The 21625-nt window shown below is 39.4% G+C and overlaps 1 protein-coding gene across 2 annotated transcripts; it reads left to right on the top strand.

Moving 5' to 3' along the window:
- Positions 1–4243: 4243 nt before the first annotated feature.
- Positions 4244–21415, top strand: LOC137385657 (collagen alpha-1(I) chain-like). 2 transcript variants are annotated; one of them, XM_068072169.1, is made up of 25 exons: positions 4244–4573; positions 6231–6262; positions 7631–7684; positions 9369–9594; positions 10119–10252; positions 10377–10566; positions 10681–10886; positions 11085–11193; positions 11389–11468; positions 11901–12063; positions 12288–12430; positions 12567–12711; positions 13088–13294; positions 13503–13690; positions 13795–13930; positions 14038–14261; positions 14411–14572; positions 16201–16381; positions 16575–16691; positions 16913–17046; positions 17139–17472; positions 18042–18159; positions 19467–19608; positions 19896–20117; positions 20574–21415. In XM_068072169.1, the coding sequence occupies exons 1-25, from the start codon at positions 4498–4500 to the stop codon at positions 20715–20717; spliced, it is 3867 nt and encodes a 1288-aa protein (XP_067928270.1). In that variant the 5' UTR covers positions 4244–4497; the 3' UTR covers positions 20718–21415. The 2 variants fall into 2 exon arrangements, with proteins under 2 accessions (XP_067928270.1, XP_067928269.1); XM_068072168.1 differs by having other exon boundaries at positions 4245–4573; positions 11085–11274.
- The last annotated feature ends 210 nt before the right edge of the window (positions 21416–21625 follow it).

Here is a 21625-nt window from a genome sequence, read left to right as displayed (position 1 = left end):
ATCTAATAATTATCGCTAGTGCTTGTTGGAAAAGGTCTTAAAAATTTACGCAATTAAGCAATTCTGCAAAGTAAATGTTATGCAACTCCTAGTGAAGCTCACATTGTCCATTTGTAAATAACCAAAAAGTTTGAGACACAAATAACCAATTTAGAAATTTTTTCAAAGAAAGCATGACTCCTACCATTAGACAATAAAATAGGTCTGTACATGTGATAATTATCAGTTGTTATATAGAGCTGAGCTAGATTTAATTGAACTTGTTTTCTAGCCATGTTTGAGCTGAAAAAGGAAGGACTGGCATAGCTTTGACTGATGGCTGACAGAGCCGTCTCTCCGCAACTGTTACGTATGTTTCCAGTCATGTAAACTGATACCTCCTTAGCTTCAATCTGTGCCTTCTAATGTAATCACACTGCGTGTTAAATAAAAAAAAGTATTTCCACCTATGTGGGTCATTGTTCAGTCATATCCAGTACACTAATGAGTAGCAGGTGCAAGCACATTCTGCAGTCCTGAGAAAAGTGTCGGCCTCACAGTGAATAGCGCTAGCTGTCAGCAGTTCAGTAAAGCTTTCAGAAACATCTGGCAGCTTTTGTTGTCCACCAATAATGTAGTCCTTTACAGAATTCTACAAATAAAGTTTTAAAAAACTATATACGTGCTACTGCACCGACTGCAAGCATATCACAGCTTTTCCAATTATAACTTTTATATCTGAGCATCCGAGTACACATAGCTAGTATACATAGCTAGAACACATAGCTAGTACACATAGCTCGTACACATAGCTACTACACATAGCTGCTACACAGAGCTAATACACATAGCTAGTACACATAGCTACTACACATAGCTAGTACACATAGCTAGTACACATAGCTAGTACACATAGCTAGTATACATAGCTAGAACACATAGCTAGTACACATAGCTACTACACATAGCTAGTACACATAGCTATTACATATAGCTAGTACATATAGCTACTACACATAGCTAGTACATATAGCTACTACACATAGCTTCTACGCATAGCTAGTACACACAGTATGATCTACATATAGCTACTACACATAGCTAGTACACATAGCTAGTACACATAGCTAGTATACATAGCTAGTACACATAGCTAGTACACATAGCTACTACACATAGCTACTACACATAGCTAGTACATATAGCTACTACACATAGCTTCTACACATAGCTAGTACACACAGTATGATCTACATATAGCTACTACACATAGCTTCTACGCATAGCTAGTGCACAGTATGATCTACATATTATCTATCTTATCACATGAAATCTAAGGAGTGATTCTGTTAAGCCAGCCATACCTATAATTTGCAATTGTAACCTTAGCTACCATGTTAGGCATGGCGTGACCATTCGACACCATGTTATTTACTGGAAACATGTCTCACTTTGCTAATGCCATCAAGCCAGCAAATAAAATAAACTGTGTGCTGAGTAACTCTATTGCTATTTTGATAGCTATAGGTAAAATGGTTATAGGTATTTTCAACAGGTTTGGGACATACCTACGGAGACTGATTATTATTTTCACCGTTGTTGATTAATCAACCCTGTTAGCCTGAGTTCTTGCTAACTCCTTACTTGCCACTGGAAAATAAGGATTCAAGATTGAGAATATAGCAAAAGACAAGTTGGTTTTAGTTGTTTTAATTTCGCTGCGCAGTGCGAGTCATATTGACAGACCAATAACACTTTGTATACAAGTATTGCCAATCAGCATAAAAATACAAGAGTTTTTCTCAACTTGTCGGATAGCTTTTTTGTAACATTTTTGCTGCTAGGCAACAAAACTTATTGTTATAGAGAGGGAATTGTCACGTGATGGCATTAACTATTACACTATCAGGGTTATGACAGAACATAAAATTCTTAGAAGTTCTCAAGATGCATGTGGTGCTTTATATCTGTATCCCTATTGGCCAGTTCTGGTCAGTTATATTACTGAGGTATTTCTCCTCATTCATAGAGTAAATTTATCACCACTGCCTCAAGATGGTTAGTTCAAGTCCAACACAGTTATGCGTTAAGATGACAAATGAATAGAAACAAGGCCATGTTGGGTAGAGGTATAAGCAGTAGCTGTTCGAAATTTAGCCTTAGCTTTTAAGCCAAACCTTTTTGTTTGATGGAAAGTAAAAAGAACAGCACTCAGGCTGATGGATGCAGGCAAGTTTGTATTAGATGAAAGTGGCTGTAATCAGCCGATTAGGGCAACAAGGTAGTGCGTACCTTATAGTCCTAACATTAATTGGATTGAAATACAGTCGTTAGAAATGGTCCTGACACCTGCAAGGAGGGAGTCTGAATGTTGTAAAAAAAACTAGAGTAGTATTGTAGCTGTCATGTGTTTAGTTATTATATTTAGGTGTGTTCGTTCTTATAATTTATATTATCATTTGTTTTTAATTAAACTCAATTTTCTGTAGAGTATATACAGTCAAACATGGATAACTCGAACTTCATGGGACCGAGCGAAAGTGTTCGAATTATCAGAGCGTTCAAGTTATCAGAGCACTGTCACAAGTCCGTGTATTTACTTATTTATTAGTAGATACATGTACATATACAAACTATAATATAAATCAAAAGCACAAATAGCTTGTTTCAAATTAAATGCTTCTAATGTAAAGTTTAAAACGTTTTTATCATTTGAGATTGGTATGTTGTTTGAGGTGATGTTATTGCCAGGACGTTTTTTAGATTGACATTGGCAAAACTTGATCGTTGTTGAAATGCTCAAAAGAAAAGACATCTTTTTCTTTTGAGCGTTTTACCCACGATCATATTTGCCGATTTTTCTTGAAGTTTATGCAAAGGTTACCTCGCTTTACCTTGCATCTGAAGGGCGATCGCTAAGCGGATGTTTGGTATAAATCAAATTTCACCAAACCTTTAGAAAAGTCGTCGACAAAACTATTTTGCTGATGGTGGTAATACCGATGCTTATGAATTACGAAAAGTTGAGGTTTATCTCTATGGCTTGGAATAAAGTGATTTTCTAAAGCGATAACAACCGTTTCGGTAGCCGTTGGGAAAAAAACAGTTCGAATTAACAGTGTTGAGTTTGAGTTATCTATAGCAGTTTATCATTACGTGGGAACGGACCAAAGAAACCGTTCGAGTTAACCGTGTGTTCGAGCTATCCGTGGGCGAGTTATCCATGTTTGACTGTAATTTGTATTTGAGGTCTTGAGGAAGAGTAAGTGAGAGGTTTCTTGATCAACGCATTGTGGTTTCTAAAGGAATGGGCATACTGAATGTGTCTTAGTGCATGTGTCTTACAGTTTAGGAACTGCTATGTATCTCTATAGAGACAACACTCATTTGGTTGTCACACTGGTCTCTTCAACGGCAACTCACCGATCAACTTGGACCAAACTGAAAGCTAAACAGTGACTTTGTTACAATGTTAACACTCATTCTGGTCTGAGGTCTCCATACAGTCTTTTTATATTGAAACTTGAAAATATTTTCTCAAAACACCAAAACGACTCAGTTTTTACTTTCCAAAACAAATTGTCTCGTACTATTTAGCAGATGTGACATATTCTGCTGTCTTTCGACTGCTTCAGTATGGCTTGGCTGCGATAATGAGATTGACACGGAGGTTCATTGTATAACAATTATAAATGATCAGACTGACATGCCGACTGACAGTTCTTCGAGATAAAAGCTTGAATACACAATCCTTGTTGGTGCCGGCAAAGACTGTTTACTCGCTATCCGCTATGTTTTCCTCATAAACATTTAACCAGCGCATTCAACCTCAGACCACCAGTCAATTGGTTCATCGCTCCGCAGCTCTTTTAAAGTCAGCGACTGCTGCTCAATGAAGCTGCCGGTTCATATTCGATGACCTAATAATATGCAAGCAGCCTTTCCTCCGTGCAACTGTCTTTGAAGCAACGAATGCTGACTGTTGGTGTCATATTATAGACATATGTTTTTTGTTCCTTCCATTGGTGCACCAGTCTGTCGGTAATTGAAACAAGTTGGCCATTGATTGGAGACGAAGCTGCCGTGAAACAATAGCCTCCCAGGACTAGCGCTTAATTATACTGCAGTGCATATGTAAAACTAAATACCTGCCCAACAAGTGGGGGAAATTAACCTGTGTAATTTGACTAAAGAAAGCTGTCATTGGCTGTTAGGATTTTGGCAGGAAATTTTTTGCAGCAGATTGCAAAAGCTCGGTGAGCTGAATGATTTCAGTGTGGCGAGTACTTATCAACGCGGAGCTGGATTGCTATAGGTCTTAGCACCATAAGGACTCGTTTTCTTGTCTCTCAAAGGCAAGTAGTCGTCTCCTGGTGTGGAAGAGAGAACAGACCTTGGGCACTAAGATACTGCTGCCATACGAGAGGTGCTGCCGAATTGACAGGGGCTCTACGCCCGCTGGACTCCTACAGATATATTAACTCTATGAATTGGAGGGAGTTATAGACAACAGTCAAGATGAGGTTAGACGCCACGACGTGTCTCACGACTTTTGTCTTGATCACATATGCTACTGCTGTGCCGCGACAACAAGGTTAGTTTCTTCTCCATAAAATCACTGATTTATAGCAAAGTAATCGTACAAATTGTTTAGTCACTACTTGTCTTCTGTTTTATCAATCAGTTTTAGAGATCGGATGCCAGCTGTTTGTTGATTGCTTTTAGTAAACCAATGGTGGTAGAGAGGTCGAGCATGGCACTCAATTTCATTGAATATCCATCAGGCTCTAGCCACTAGCTCCCTCACACTAATCATTAGGCATCATTGTTTTGACAGTCGAAATGTCAGCATTCCATCAGCTCCAATGTTTTTACAGAAATCAGTTTGACTATTTGCTTATCTCAGTTCGTCATATATTTCATCATTGTGGTGGGGGAAGTGGCTCTCCGCTTGCTTACTCTCCAGCATTGCTGCTAAAAATGCTAACCTCAAATGGCTTGGATGCTTGCGAAATTGTGAGCACTTGATTGCATATTCTCAGGTTTATTTTGCAAACATCTTGGCTATGAACCAATTAGATATTATATCTGATACAAAAAAAATGCTGCGACATATAATTTTTATAATATGTGTATTTGACAAATTCCCGAACATTTTAAACACTTGTTATAAACTGCCAATTTGATGTACTCATGTTTGTTATTAAGCTTTGCATGTTGCTAAGGTGTTATATATGTGAATAGTCTAAAGAGAGTCTAAAATATCATAATAGATCATTAATATTACCAAATATTTTGAAGATGCTAAAAGCAGCTGTGAACACAAAAAAATTTTGTTTTTTCTTTTCAGAACGTAGTCAGAATATTTTTGTGGCTCTTAGTGATATGTAACAATAACAGTAATTCTCTCCGCGCAACTATAATTTAACTTCAGCAGAAAATGTAAAAAGTATTGTTCTTGATTGGACAAGCGCAAATATTATCATTGGAAGGTGTCACCTCAACTTGCTACCCAATCAAACTGAAAATGAGCAATGAGAGCAATTTTTTGTGCTGGGAGATTATCGTATAATCAAAGTTATCCTATAGAGGAACGATTCTCAATTTTAATATAGTTTATATATAATACTATTGAGTTGCACTATTTAATATTCGTCCTTAGATCACATATACCCACTTTTGTTATTTTGCTATTAATATTTAGATTATTTCAAGCGGTAAAAGGTTTTCTGGCAAAATTCTACAAAGTTGTCTGTTGACGGACCAGCAAAGGTTAATGTTGTACTTGAGTAGCCTCAGTCCAAGGGTTGTTGCTTGAGTAAATACAGTAGCTGCATATCTCCCTGATTGCTGCTTTATTGATCCAATGATCTTATTAAAAATTTCACAATAAATTCATGAAAGCACTATTTCATTAACAGGTAGCATATACCTTTCATCTGGTAGTAGATATGTATAATGGAATATTAAAAGTGGATTTAACTTTAGTATTTGAGATAGCCCTAATTTATCTTTGTATTACCAAATATGAAACATATGGGTGTATCCACTCATACAGAAAACTGTGATAATTTGTAGGTTTTATGGCTAATGTAGATATATCTGACATTTGCCTATATATATTAGTGATGCACGCTTTACAATAAATATGGTGCCAAGTTATTTCGAGTAATGAAAACACCTGACGATGGTAAGCGTCTTTTCAAGAGGTCTCTAAAATTGTCTAAAGTTGTTGTCTGTGTATTTTGTAGGTGATAAATATCAAAGTGACCAAGCTCAACAAGTAAGTAAATTCTACAGTGTACCAAGTTGACAATTATACAGAGTGTACAGAGTTGACAATTATACAGATTGTACAGAATTGACAATTATACGTAGTGTACAGAGTTGACAATTATACATAGTGTACAAAGTTGACAGTTATGCAGAGTATACAAAGTTGACAATTATACATTGTGTACAGAGTTGACAATTATACATAGTGTACAAGAGCTGAAAATTGCACAGAGTGTACAAAGTTGACAATTATACATAGTGTACAGAGTTGAAAATTATAAATAGTGTTATAAACGGGGAAAGTAGAAACAGGACTAGATTTCTATTGTACATATAGTGAGTGCGTTTCAAGGCCTTGCTGGGAAATGGCAGTGGTATACAGGTGCTTGTTATGTAAATATTTGATTTCTCTAGAATGTTCTCTACAATTCCCAAAGAGTTATTGCACTGATTGCAGCTTTATTAGCTGGCAGTTCAAATTGTGGTCATATAATTACTTTCTGGCTGAAAGCTCAGCCAGTATTCTTTCTTTGAGCTTTCCATGTCAGAGAAGTCCTGTTAGTCCACATCATCGCGTAGACGGCAGCAGAAGAGAAAAGCTTTGTTTGAGCGTTGATGGACAGCCTATGTAATTGTAATAACAGAGATTTTTAAATAGCTTGTAATTCTAGTTTGTTTAAAAATCTTAGTTTGGGGCCTCTCCATACCAACCAATGGTTAATTCTAAAACAATATCCAACACTTTTTTCCAGTCACATGAGGTCCTTTAAGGCCATACTATCAGAAATGCTGTATCAAAAGCGCAAGTTTGCCTTGCTAGGTGTACAGCATTTAGCTTTCATTTGTTTATAAAAAAATATTTTTTGGACTATTTGGACAGTTACATTAGGTTCTGAAATTTAGTCTAAATGACCACAAACAATTTGTTACAGTTGTGTAAACGTCTCGCAATATTCTCGACCTACGGTTGGCTGCTCAGCTACATTCCTTAGCTGGCTGTAGCGAGTTAGCGGCATGGAAGAAAATTAATTTGAGTTTTCCTGTCAGGCAAACGAAGCAAATAGCTGGCAGATGTTTGTACAATATCTCATGTTTGGCTGCCTGTTCCGCTGACTTCTCATTCTACACTGTTTAATTCTATACAATGCTGATTATGCTGTGCTGCCATTATAACAAACTTAGCCAATGCAACTCAGACTTCATTTTCCGCTGACTCTATGCAATGTTGGCTCTATGCAAAGTTAACTCTCTGCAATGCTGACTCTATGTAATGTGGATTTGATGTAATGTTGATTCTATGTAATGTGGATTTTATGCTACGTTGACTTGATGTCAAGCTATGCCGATGAAATGTTGACAGCATGTTTTGTTGCAGATACACAATATACAGAGTGACCAATATGCTCCTCCTCCCGCGCAGTACGGAGCTGTAAGTTGGCCTAATCTTTCTTATTCGTATCTCAGCATTTTATATATGACTTCTTTGGTCATCTACCAAACCATATACACGAGCACAACTACTGGACATCATTGATGGTTTAAATTTCACATGAAACGCATTAGGGAACACAACAGCCACCTAATTTCAGTGTCTATTCTGCAAAATACACTTTAACAAAATAAAATTTGTCTCATCACGTAGTTAGATCATGGAATATAAGTGCCCACTATTCAGACAGATTTGACATGCTTGCACTGTAGCATGTTACATCTACATGGCCATGAAAATTAATGCCTTCCTTCGCCATGCCTCCTTATCCCTTGTCAAATCACACCAATAACAGCACTCTCTGCGTGACACACGATCTTTCATCTCTTTTGGAATTTGAGGTCTGCTAATAAACTTATTCCCGCTGACTAGCTATCTCATTGATGCTGTCAAGCTTTGCCCGGCACTTCTCGGGTCAGAGGTCAAGCCTATATGAACTGCCATGTGTAAGGCATCTGCGTGGCAGGCTGAGCTCAGTTGACTAGAGAGAGGCGGCAAGTGTTGGCGTGTCCTGTAGTCTAAAAGAATATCTCTAGCTTGGCTTCATAATCTAGAGATTTTCTTTTGGTCTACGAGATGCTTCACTGAAGCTACTGAAGAAGAGAAAGGTAACACTGGCAGAAGATATGCAACAATATCTGGAGGATACACGCTCTAAATACTCAAGATACAGGTGGAAATTGTGTCAAAACCTGCTTGTGTTTTCGTGAATGTTTTACCTGTTACACATGAACATTTATATGCTTCCTTTGACAACTTATGTATTTTTTCTGGAGTTACACCAATATTGTGTTTTTCTAGGTCATTTGTGTGCATTTATATCTTTAGAATCATCTTATTAAATAAACACGTCGCTATCCTAGTACAGTTGACCGATAGACTAGTAGACCATCCTTCATCTATTTCTACTTTGAACTTTCTTCAATTGGCTTCCTTTTTTGTAAATTTTCAGGCAGACTCCCTTTCAACACCCTCCCAGCCCTAACAAAGCAGTTTAATCAAGCGTAGTTCTCGGGCTAGCCTTAATTGATGTCTCGCCCACATGGCCTCTCGCACTCAGCCCTAGCACCCAACTGATGAGCACCACTTGAACATTAAACACACCCCTACATTTAATTTGGTTTTGCACTCATTTACTAAAATGTCAGAAATCCAAACCAAACATGTAAATAATGTACAAATAGTTTCTCACATGGTAATCTAGATGTCAAGTTGGAAAATTCAGCTGTTTGCCCATAGAAGTCATGAAGCGCAGACTGTTGATGACTCGCAATACTGCTGCGGCAGCGCTGTCTCCTCAGTTTTTCATTAGCTGGATATTGTTACTAAGCTAATTAGAGAGACTAGAGTTACTATGAGCGCTGGCATCGTAACAACAACAAAAAACAAGAAAGCAGTATTGGTTAATGCTACCCACCTGCTACTTGTTGTCAAAAGTTTTAGTTGTAGATTGATTTTAGCAAGTCATTGTTATCTATGAAGTATTTAGTATAGGAGCCATTAAACACCTATTAAAGTTGCTGACACAACACAGCAGATCCATCCAAATTTGTCTGATGCAACATAACTGCAGCACAACTGCTCATAGCTCGACTGTCTACTCAACCTGTTGTTATAACTCCAGGGTCCCATGGGACCTCGAGGCGAGCCTGGACCATCTGGTGCAGCAGGAGCTCAAGGTTTTCCTGGACCAAGGGGAGAAAGTGGAGATGCTGGACCCCCTGGAGCACCTGGAATGAGAGGACCAGTGGGTATGCCTGGTGCTACTGGTAAAGATGGCAGCAGAGGAAATGATGGAAAATCAGGAGCACCTGGTATGAATGGTCCACCTGGCGCGCGTGGAGCTCCTGGTACGTAACAGTGCCCTCTGGTGTACCGCATCAAATTCGGAGATCATTTACCTATGGTATTGAAAATCTGGTAAAATTGAAAGAAAAGCTATAATACTAGAATTTAAAAATGATAATCATCGAATTATCAAAATGCAAGCTATTGACAACATGCATCAACTTTTAAAAATTGAGCCATTCCGAGACCACCTTGTTTGACAGTGATGTACATATAGTGCAAGCAAGACAACGTCTACATTACTACGAGTCGCTATATACAGTGTAATAATGAAGGTAGAAGCTATATACATATATATCCATATATATGTACATGTACATACATATATGTACATGTATATATGTATGTATATATGTATATGTATATATGTATATGGATATGTATATATGTACTTTTGCAATTTGGGGCTCTTTCTCCATCTAATTGGCTCAAAATATGCAAGAGAGATAAGATTGAACAATTACTAAAGTGCATTTCGAAGTTGTCTTCGCAGAATTTCACAACTTGTTACCAATTTGGTATATAGGTATGCCAGGAATGCCTGGTCCTAAAGGAGACCGTGGTCTCACTGGTGCACAAGGAGAAAAAGGTGACACTGGAGTTGACGGTCCTAAAGGACCAAGTGGTTCTGTCGGTCACACTGGTGCACCAGGAGTTGCGGTAAGCAGCAATTTTACATCTACGCTGTGAATGTGTTAACCAAGTCACCTGTAAACAACGCTAGCTATATGACTTCATGACGCAAGTTTAGATTGATGCATTCACATTGTGCCAACATTTACAGGGACCTGCAGGGCAGCCTGGTGACAGAGGAAGAGTTGGACCACCAGGACCTCCTGGAATGCGTGGACCTACAGGAATAGCCGGACCCCCAGGAAACACCGGTGACCTTGGAATGCCTGGACCACCTGGTGTGACTGGTGCCCCTGGACCTAAAGGAGGCGAAGGAAATCGTGGCCAGAAGGGGCGCGCAGGTAATTTTATGGTTATCTAGTGTTTTAGACATTCTTAGTATGAAAACTCACCAAAAATGCAAACTCACCAAAAATACAAAAAAACTTATTTGCAAACTGTTTGTCCGTGTTTAGGAGCACAAGGAGCTCGTGGAAACCCTGGAAAGATGGGACAAGCAGGAGTAGTTGGTCGAACTGGTAATGATGGAGAAAATGGTATGGATGGTGATCCAGGTCTTGATGGAGCTCCTGGACCCGAGGGACCACAGGGATTCACAGGTCCCATGGGAGCCACTGGCGCAGCTGGTGCTCCTGGAGAGCCAGGAGACCGAGGTCCGATGGTCAGTAATGCACCGTTCCTTATTCTTTCTGCCTGATTATTATTTGGATTTATAGCTGACGGTAGCATCATTCAATAAATAATCTATTAATAGTCTATTTTCAACTTTTAATCAATGCTATGCAAATACAGAGATCTATCAGTAAGTCTATGTTGAAGGTACAGCATTTTGTAATATAGTGTTTCTGGTGATATTTAGGGAGAACAAGGTATGGTCGGTGCCATTGGAAGTCCAGGAATGCGTGGCATGCCAGGACCCGCTGGAGGAGATGGTGCACCAGGACCTAAAGGTCTCCCTGGACCTACTGGTGAGAGAGGAGATGTTGGAGCACCCGGTGCACCAGGTGCTCAAGGTATACAAGGTCAACCCGGAAACATCGGTCAATCAGGTGAGAACCTGTTATACATTGATAAGTCTGGCTGATATTTGATGCAAAGCTGAACTTATATATTCACCTTTAAATATCTTAAACACGATATTTTAAAACTACATATATGTGTAGGTCGAGATGGTGCTCCCGGAGCAAGAGGAGCTACCGGAGAGAGGGGACCTTCCGGCGCAAATGGAGAATCTGGAGATACGGTAACAATATGATTAATAGATCTTAGTTCTGTTTGTCTGCGATATTTTATTTGATATATAGAAGAGTACTAGATGTAGGGAAGGAAAATTATAAATGATGAAACATTAAGTTAGGGAAACCTGACAGACTCATGTCTTTGATCTAGTTGACAAAATAAGTTGTCTACTCACGCTGTTCAGCACGTGATATGAGCAGACAACTAACCATTTCACTTTTGAAGTTATTGCTAAAATTCGAATGCAAAGTCCAATTCTCATAATTATGATAGCTGATGCAATCAAGATATTGAATTTGCAGCAAAGTACTTACGCCAGTCTCTTTAACACTTTGTAATTTTTGTGCTTTTTACAAAATAATTGTTAGACAATTATTGTAAGATTTTACAGCCTAAAAGATAACAAAAGCTGATCAAGAATATTGAACCATTGCAGGGAGCTACTGGAGAACAGGGTTATATGGGACGACCAGGACGCAGAGGTCTACCTGGATCCCCAGGAAATGATGGAGATCCTGGAATACCCGGTCTTCCTGGATTTGATGGAGAAGATGGCAAAGTAGGACGTCCTGGCGAGCCTGGCCCTATGGGACCAACAGGTACATAAAAAACAATTATTATTTTTATAAATTTAAATTATACAATTTTTAGGCAAGTAAGCTAAACTTGAAAAGACATTTGTGGCCTCAAAAAGTAGTAAAACTTTAAATGTGTCGTCTTACATGAATGAGTTTTTCGCAATAGCCTGATGTCCCTTGGCACTGAAAAATCACATAGCATCTTTTCTATGACTAAGGCTTTTCTCTGTAACATACGCTTTTAGGTTCTCCTGGTCGAGCCGGCGACGCTGGACCAACCGGAGTTCGTGGTGCTCCGGGTATGCAAGGTCCTCAGGGAGCACGTGGGCCAGTTGGAGACACTGGGCTAAATGGAGAGCCTGGAGATCAAGGTCCCATTGGTGAACCGGTAAACAATAATAAACCAACTATAGTTTTCTAGTTTTTATTATTGTGGTGGTCGTTGAAAGATTGTGACGCTTTCCAATATATTGCAAAATAGATTTCTGAAAATCAATTCATACTAACAATAATTTGTGCTCCAGGGAGATCAAGGACCTAGAGGTATGGAAGGAGTTGCTGGTCCTAACGGATATCCAGGACCACGTGGAGAACAGGGACCTCCCGGTGATGATGGAGAGCCCGGTGACATTGGTGCCATTGGAGCACAAGGGGCACAAGGAGCTCAAGGTCAGTTATTAAGTAAAATAAGCCTATTTGACTATAAGAATGATTAAAAGCTAAATTTAAGACTACATGAAATAACAGTATTTTTTATTAATATTAACTAGTACGTTGGCCGTCCGATGAGCTGCAAGAGATCATCATGCGTGATCACGATCTGCATAAGTACTCCAAAATACAGCAAGTTAGTCGAGTGGGGCAGATGGTAGCGCCGCTGGCTGCTAAGCCAAATGTCAAGGTTCATATCTTTGGACAAATACTGATTATTGTTAAAATTGGAAATGTGGTTCAGAAGTTACTTTATTGTAGCCAAGAAAGCCGTGGTTGAGACAAACGCATGAAGTAGAAACCTGCTTTATTGAATGTGTACATGATTGTTCAGGACCTGATGGTGAGGCTGGTTTCCCGGGAGATGTAGGACTTAATGGAGATAATGGAAGGATGGGTCAACGTGGACTTCCTGGAACTCCTGGTGAAATGGGATTCAGGGGTGAAAATGGACCACCTGGTGTACCAGGAGAGATTGGTGATACAGGCTATCCAGGATTAACTGGTGTCAGAGGCAGTCCCGGAGAGCAGGGATTTCCAGGTAATTGTTATTTTGTTGAGATTGCTAACAAAAAGTCAAGGTCAATTTTATAAAATAAACAAAAACAGCAAAAACACAGTTTCATTTTTAAAAGCTTAAAAGATTAGTGCCTTTTAACTGAAAATCATGTTGCTGCGGCAGGAAATTCTTGCAAGCTCAACAACCCTTAGAACAAATTGCTGTAGTTGCACACTTGCATTTACAACAGGGCCTGATGGAGACATTGGACCAGAGGGACAGGCTGGAGATGATGGTAGAGATGGGTATCCGGGTCCAGTAGGACCACCTGGCCCAATGGGTGAGCCCGGAGTTGATGGGCCAGATGGCAATCCTGGTGCCAATGGTGTGCAGGGACCACCTGGACCAGCTGGTGCTCCTGGCAAGCGTGGACCACAGGTATGAATTTATCAAGTTCTCAGCTTCCACGTGCATATTGTCAAACTAGCATGAAGAAACAAGACTAATAATTTTCCATTGTAAGATGCATCTTAACATTGCAGGGAGATCAAGGCTTCCAAGGAGAGCAAGGTTTGCCTGGAGAGCAAGGAGCTGAAGGAGGACAAGGAGCGAGAGGCGCTCAAGGAAAGAGAGGAGAAGTAGGAGATGTTGGACCTAAGGGAGAAGAAGGACCCGAAGGTATTTAAACAATAATATTTTTTAAGAACAGAATAAATTGTAATTTTAAATTACCTATATATATTATGAATTTCTCTGAGAGGTGCTGTAGTATAGGATTTCTTTAGGCGAGAATGGTAAAGATGGAGCTCAAGGTGATCCTGGTCCCAGAGGACCAACAGGAAAGGTTGGAGAGGAAGGACTACCAGGAATCCCAGGCCCTAATGGTCGAAATGGCAACACTGGTATGCCAGGATTTTCAGGACCCCCTGGAGAGACAGGACCACAAGGTGACGAAGGTGCTCCTGGTATGGTTGGAGCTATGGGACACCCCGGTGTGCCAGGAATGATGGTAAGGCAGCTCCGATATATTTATGACTTATCTATGTAAAAGATGGACAGAATCTTTTGTATAAATAAACTTTGAATACACACAAGCATTTTGATTAGTTGTGAGAATATAGATTGTTCAAATACTATTTTGATGACTAATTTTTTCAGGGGGCACCAGGAGAGGCTGGTTTGGAAGGACCTGTTGGCTTGCCTGGAGACATCGGTGAAACTGGAGCTCCTGGCGCAGTTGGACCACAAGGCGAAGAAGGAGCACCCGGAGCAGCTGGTGCTGAAGGAGAGGTTGGCAGAGCAGGCGCGCCTGGACCCCGAGTAAGCCACTCAATTTGACTGAATGTAGCTGTTCTTCAACAATATTTATTCTGAAATAGGTGCTGAGCTCAGCTGCTAAGAATATCATTATCAAAGCTTAGCATGAACACGTTGAACATAACAAATTTGTAATCTACTACTGAATGCCCGGTGTAGCTCTTGGAATTTAACTTAATTGAATTTAGCGTATTAAACGCATACTCAAAACTAAGTTTTAGTCAGTGTTTTATTAAGACTAAACTGTAATTTTGTCAGTGTCTAAAATTGTATCATCTATTTGTTTCTGGTTTCATTTTTACTATACCGGTAACTTGTAACGACTAACATTGAACTAAGAGAGAAAGAGCAAGCCTTTTTCAGGCGTTGTGAAAGGAACTTCGGCGAATAGCATATCGGCATCTTTGTTATTTCGTCGTAGTCAGCACATCAACTGCAAAATTTGAATTGCGAGAAAACATTTTGCTGACGCCGCGTGACGAAGAAAATGTCGAATGGCGGGGTGAAAAACCATCGTACTCCGCATTGTAGGGTGAAAAAACTGTATAACAGGATAATCGTAACTCGGAGGTGCACTGTATAAAACAAGGTTACAAATCAAAGTTATGAAGGACAATATTGGTACCTCTCAATACTGGTACAAACGTATAGCAGTGAAGCGCACTAGGGTACTCTGTCTGACTGAACATAGAGAGAATGTAGAGGCAATCTTACTTGAGATAACACAATGTAAAACCGCCTATGTAAGAAAAGTTTTAGCTTTTACAGAATGACCTTAGAGGAAGAGCCAGAAATTGAAGGTGTCACATAACGGTAAATTTGAAGTTGAAACAGCACATTTGAAAATTACAAATAAAAACATAGGTAATATATTTTGAAATGGCTTTTAAAATATTTCAAAAGAAAATCAAATGCAAAAGGTAATAGCAATTAATAACAAAAAGTAAATTACATATCTAGCTTCAATTACAATAAGGATAAATAAGATAGCTGAGAATGAAAAGATTGGCTTAGCTCTGTGGTTAGGCCTGTGTGTTTGCAGACTTGCAATTTAGATCATCGTGAGTCAAGTTGTGATACCATATGGACTTTTCATTGTTAGATTCTAATATCTATATTTGGACACACGGATGATCGAAAACAAAAGACAAACAAAAGATAACCATTGAGATTTATATATAAATTGTGAATTATGAATAAAATCTCTCTTTTCAAACATGTAAGTATTCGCGAAGCTTGTGGATAACATTGGCAGCACATGACCATTCTTATCGCTGGCGCATACAAGTTTTCTCCTTTTGTTTTAATAATTCCTGTGTTAATGGCAGAATCATTAGAGGTTTAAGAACAACTTATATTAAAACAGTTACACTGTTGGCCAAGACTGCATATAAATATTGAGGCAAAAAATGAAAACCTGCATATCGCATAGTTAATATAACAATATAGTTAACTGTACAGGGACAGCCAACTTTCCCGAATCACGCAATGCCACTCACTTCTAGAGACCTCACGTGACCCGCGCTATGCTACGCTGTCTTTTACTTCAATGCATGTGAAGCTGAGGTAATTATGCTGAAACATAGCATTACGCACTCGAGGCGTGTAAATCATGTCTTGTTACTCTACAGGGTGACGCTGGAGCAGCTGGACATGATGGCCGTGATGGCTCTACTGGTCCCATTGGACCACCAGGAGTTGTTGGACCCATCGGTGCTCCAGGAGAGCGTGGAGCTCCGGGTAACAATGGTATGGATGGCCAACCTGGCAAACCTGGTAGAAATGGTGACAAAGGGCCCATCGGCACCCCAGGTATGTTTGTTTGCTCCGTAGTAATGACTCTCCAAAACCTATAAAACAATACTTCAATATCATAAAATATTCATTTTAATGAGAAATTGTTGTCAGAAAAAGGGTTACAAAGTTGATAACCTTGACACTTTGGCATTGCTCAGTCGAATTTTAGACCTATTATTGTGAACTCACACTAGTTTTCTATTTACAGGAATACCTGGCTTGGTTGGCATGCCAGGACCTGCGGGTAACGCTGGACCTAAAGGACCCCAAGGAGATAGAGGAGCACGTGGTGACATGGGACAGACCGGCTCTGTTGGTGAAGCAGGTACAAGAGAATTTTCCTTTTTTTCTTTTATGTTACTGTCTTTTTTCTTACATTCATAGTTGTTTCATTCTTTCTCACCTTTCTGACCTTTCTATTTTTCTCTGTTTTCTGCCTTTTTGGTTTATCTCATTTTTTAGCTTGAAGTTGCTTGTTAAGTATGCCTATTTGTGCCGAGATAAAAACAAGTTTGAGCAGATCTCTATTATATTCCTGTGTTGCAGGTCCACATGGTCCACCTGGGCCATTAGGTCCAGAAGGAGCCCCCGGAAATCAGGGAGAGGCTGGAGATAATGGTGATCCTGGTGACCGAGGTTTCCAAGGTGCTATTGGCCCACCTGGACAACCAGGACCTCAGGTACAAGCTTGTTTTAAATATCATTAAGAGAGTTCTTTTGGCACGTTTACTTTTCATGCACATATTTAAGACAAGTCTTTAAAAATTTTTAGGGACCAATGGGTGAACAAGGAGAAGTTGGACCTATGGGACTTCCTGGACCCCGTGGTTCTACCGGTTTAACTGGACAACCTGGTATGCCTGGCAGAACTGGAGTCATGGGACCTCAGGGCATGCCCGGAAAAACTGGAGATGTTGGTGATGATGGTCGTCGTGGTGGCACTGGTATATCTGGTCCTCCAGGAGTTCCAGGATCTGCTCCTTCCTTTTCTCCTCAGGTTATGATGAGCATGTTCAGAGGAGGATCTGGTTCCAAAGGCTATCAAATGGACGACAGCAATGTCTATAACAATGACGATGTCCTTGATATCGTCCAAACTGTAGAAGGTTAGTCGACTCCCGTTACGCAAGTTAGAGGATAGCTATGAAGTTAATAGTAGAATAATAAGCAGCTAATAGCCATGGTAGCACCATAGAGAGCTATTAAATACTACTACGCAGGGAGAGATGGTCATGTGTAATAAGTATGTGCGCAATTATTCCTAGGTGTGAAAATGTGGTCAGGTGGCGCAGTGGTAGGGTGCTTGGCTTCGAAGCCAAATATTTTGTCTTTGATTCTTGTGTGGTGCAATATTTTCCCTAACGCCCTTACTGTGTCTTTGGATAGACGGAGAGATAGACAGACAGCTTTTATTATAAGAAAGATTTTACTAAAAGCCGAGTTTGTTTGTAGAATGATATAAAAGAAAATCATTAAATAACTAAATCTACCTTTGTGTAGTATTTCAGTAAAATATTTTTGTCTTCAGCTATGTGAAACCCACTTTTTTCGCGGCAACAGAACATTCGCACAGATGTATGAAAATTTGGTGTAAGTTTGAGTGGCGTGTAATGAATTCAACGGAAGTAGTAATTGCGTAGTACATGTTATTTAAAACACTTTTGTCAACTTGTAGCCATGGCCAAACCAAAGGGAAGCAAAGACTCTCCAGCTAGAACATGCAAACACCTCGCCGAGGCCTACCCTGAGTTGAACGATGGTGAATACTGGATTGATCCTAACCTTGGCAACAGGTCGGGCTCTCTATCAGTTGTCATTTCTCTTCTAGCTTGCGGTCCCCACAGAGCTTCCCTGATGCCTGATTCAGAGCAATATTTTCAGATAAATCGTCCAAGGTCGCAAAACAATGCTCCAAGAGCATTGTTTTGGAAACAGAAACAATGCTCTTGGAGCATTGTTTTGCGACCTCGCGCGATGCATTGTGGAGTGTGTGCAGGATTTAGTTGTGTCATCCTGGGATTTCATAGCTATTTGGTTCACACCAACCGCCCACCTGCATAAGCTTGCATAGCAGTGTGTGGCACCTTGCATGCCATACATACAACATTGGTTAGCCTGTCTTGACAAACTGTTGTTTTGCGGAGTAGTCTCCCGTCGCGCGGGTGAGCAACACAACAGCTTGTCACAAGACGTACTGCACCTGATGGATCAGCTGCACTTATAGGGAGTTGTTCTCTTCCGTCTATGCGGCTTGGTTGCGATGTTATGTCAGTCGCTCCATTGGTAATCATAACGGATTTTGCGCAAAAATTTATGTATAAAAAAATAAGATTACAACGTTCAACCAAAGACTGTTGGTTGTTTACAACTCTGTTGTAAAACTTTAGTAAAACTTAAGAATAAAATAAATTGAAAATAAAATCCATAAGAACAAATAAAACTGACTGATACAAAAATGAAAATAAACTGACTGAGCGCACAAATAACAACATGTTTAGTCGCTGTTGTTGCCTAAGTTCTCAAGTTCTACTAAAGTTTACCGCAGAGACTGGTCACTGGTTAAACGTTGTAATCTTTTTTTTCTACATAAATTTTTGCGCGAAATCTGTTATGATTACTAGTGGAGCGACTGACATAACATCGCAGCCAAGCCGCATAGATGGAAGAGAACAACTCCCTATAAGTGCAGCTGATGCATCAGGTGCAGTACATCTTGTGACAAGCTGTTGTGTTGCTCGCCTGCTCGACGGAGAACAACTCCACAAAAAACAACAGTTTGTCAAGACAGGCTAGACATTGGTCTGAATCAGACATTGCACCGCGTGATGATGCCTTCACTCGAAACTGATTTAACATGTCAATACATGAAAGATTACACCATTTGGATAATACCAATCTTGAAGTACATAAAACTATCACAATCATATATTAAGTTGTTACAGTTGTTTTCCTATGATCTCTCAACTAAAATTGTTTCTAATTGATTTCAGTATGCTTAAAATCATTAATTAAAGATATTGAGCCTCGTATTTTTTGTTTTAAGACATAATACTTGTATGACAAGTGAGGCAATATGAACATTTTTATTTTCTGTGTACAGCAAGGACGCTCTTCTAGTCAACTGTAAGATATCCACTGGAGAGACTTGCATCATTCCTAAACCAACCACTATTCGCAGGGATCAACTATATAGAGAGGGCAGTGGACACATCTGGCTTTCAGAAATGAACCAGGGCTCTATCGTAAGATTTTTATGCCTAAACTAGCATAGTTTGTATAACGAAATAAACAAACAAAATACCAAAGTAGAAATCATGAAAGTTGTGTAAGTGACTCCAACAGTGGTTGACAACTTTCCAGTCATTGGTTTTGCACGTATATTAGGCAATATTGACAATATTGGCAATATTTTAGCAAGCTGTCTCACACAGTAATTCAAACAAAGTCAAAAAGGCTTAGTTGAGTTCTAATATGTTATTACTTATTCATCTCCTGTCTTTCCTGACCCCTATTATGCTGATATTTGCAGCTCACATACAAAATGGACAAAGTCCAACTGAACTTCCTTCAGCTGCTGAGTTCAGAGGCCACACAACAGCTAACTGTTGGCTGCTATAACACAATAAGCTACTTCACTAGTGACAACTCAACCTCAGAACAGGCAGTCAAATTCATGACTAATGATGACAGGGAGTTGTCTCCTCATGGTAGCAGCAAATTCACCTACAATGTCATCTCAGACTCATGCCAGGTATAATAGTTGCTATTATTATTGTTACTAGTACACTGGCCAGTCCTATACACTGAGAGATTGGCATGAGTAATCAGTACATGCATAATTATCTCATGAAGTAGCAAGGCGATTGAGTGGTGTAGTAGTAGCACGCTAGCTTTTGAATTTGTTGTCCCGGGTTCGAGTTGGCTCTAAGGCTTTTGAAACAGTTCTGTAAAGAAAATAGTATCAACATAATTACTTAATCTTTATCTATCTGCATCTAGAAAGTGTTTTACAGTATGATATACTCTACATCTGGCAAAAAATTATATGACGCTTTTAAGGTTATGTGCTGTCCTATGTGCTCACTTGAATGTCTGTGACATAAAAATATGCAATTACTGTATTGTTAAGTAACTAGTTTATACTGACATTTGTCAAAAATACCACACAAACTGTAGCCTCAGCTCCTAGGATTTGTTATTGTTACAGACAAGAGATTCTTGGGGGCAGGCTGTATTCGAAATAAAGACCAAGAGATCGCAACGGCTTCCCATCATTGACTTTGCAACATACATAACAGCAGATATATCACAGCAGATCGAGCTGGGAGTTGGTGATGTTTGCTTCCACTAAGCTCTTACATGGCGTAAAAAAATACAAACACTTTTAATATCTCATCTGATTACGGAATTTTAGTTTTTGGGTTTTTATGTTGCAACACTGGCGTTTCACTGTCTAATTCAAGTCTCTGAAAAACGTATTCGTATATAAACACAAGTCAGCAAATTTGGAGCCGGATTTAAGTATTTTATTTTCTGATTACACATCTCCTTAACGCTAGCAGTTTCATTTTCAGTTTCTAAAGAGTTTACAGGAGATCTAAGTGACTGAGGTCAAGGTTTTTATGATGCATTTTAGACAAATGGTGGTGTATAGAGAGACAAGATGAGTAGTTTATATTGATAACTGGTGCTAAACAATGGTGCTTAAAGCAGTTGCTACTAACAGGATAATGATGACTTGGAACGTAGGCTTGGTGTTGCAGCTCCCACTGTCTTTATAGACGGGAAGGTTGAGCAGCCCACCACCTTCATTGCTCTCATTAGTTTCTAGTCTATATATATCTTCACTTCCTCACAACTATGTTGCACTCTTCATTTTCCTTTTAGTTTATAACTTGCATACTCTGATGTGATTATTTCTTATGTACAAAAGTTACAACGAATGTAGTTTTATACAATTTAGTCCTCAGCTCTTGCTGCACTCGTGTATTTATAAACGAACATAGAGAATATATCTATGCGCAATAAAATACCTATTCTAAAACACAACATTAATGTCTATTTGGAAAATAAACAGTCATAGCAGTTGAGTGTTACAGCATGATTAGCTTGTTTCAAGCAATTTGTGGGGCAGATGTGGCAGTGTCTCAAACTGTTCCATAACGAATAAATATGGCTATTGCAGGTTACTGGCTATGATATTAAACCATCAGCTGAATGATTAAGCTGGTGCCTGGATGTTATACCTGCTATCTCCTA

This window comes from Watersipora subatra, chromosome 1, assembly GCF_963576615.1.
Source record: "Watersipora subatra chromosome 1, tzWatSuba1.1, whole genome shotgun sequence".
NCBI classification, from domain to species: domain Eukaryota; kingdom Metazoa; phylum Bryozoa; class Gymnolaemata; order Cheilostomatida; family Watersiporidae; genus Watersipora; species Watersipora subatra.
This window is presented reverse-complemented; position numbering and strand designations above follow the sequence as displayed.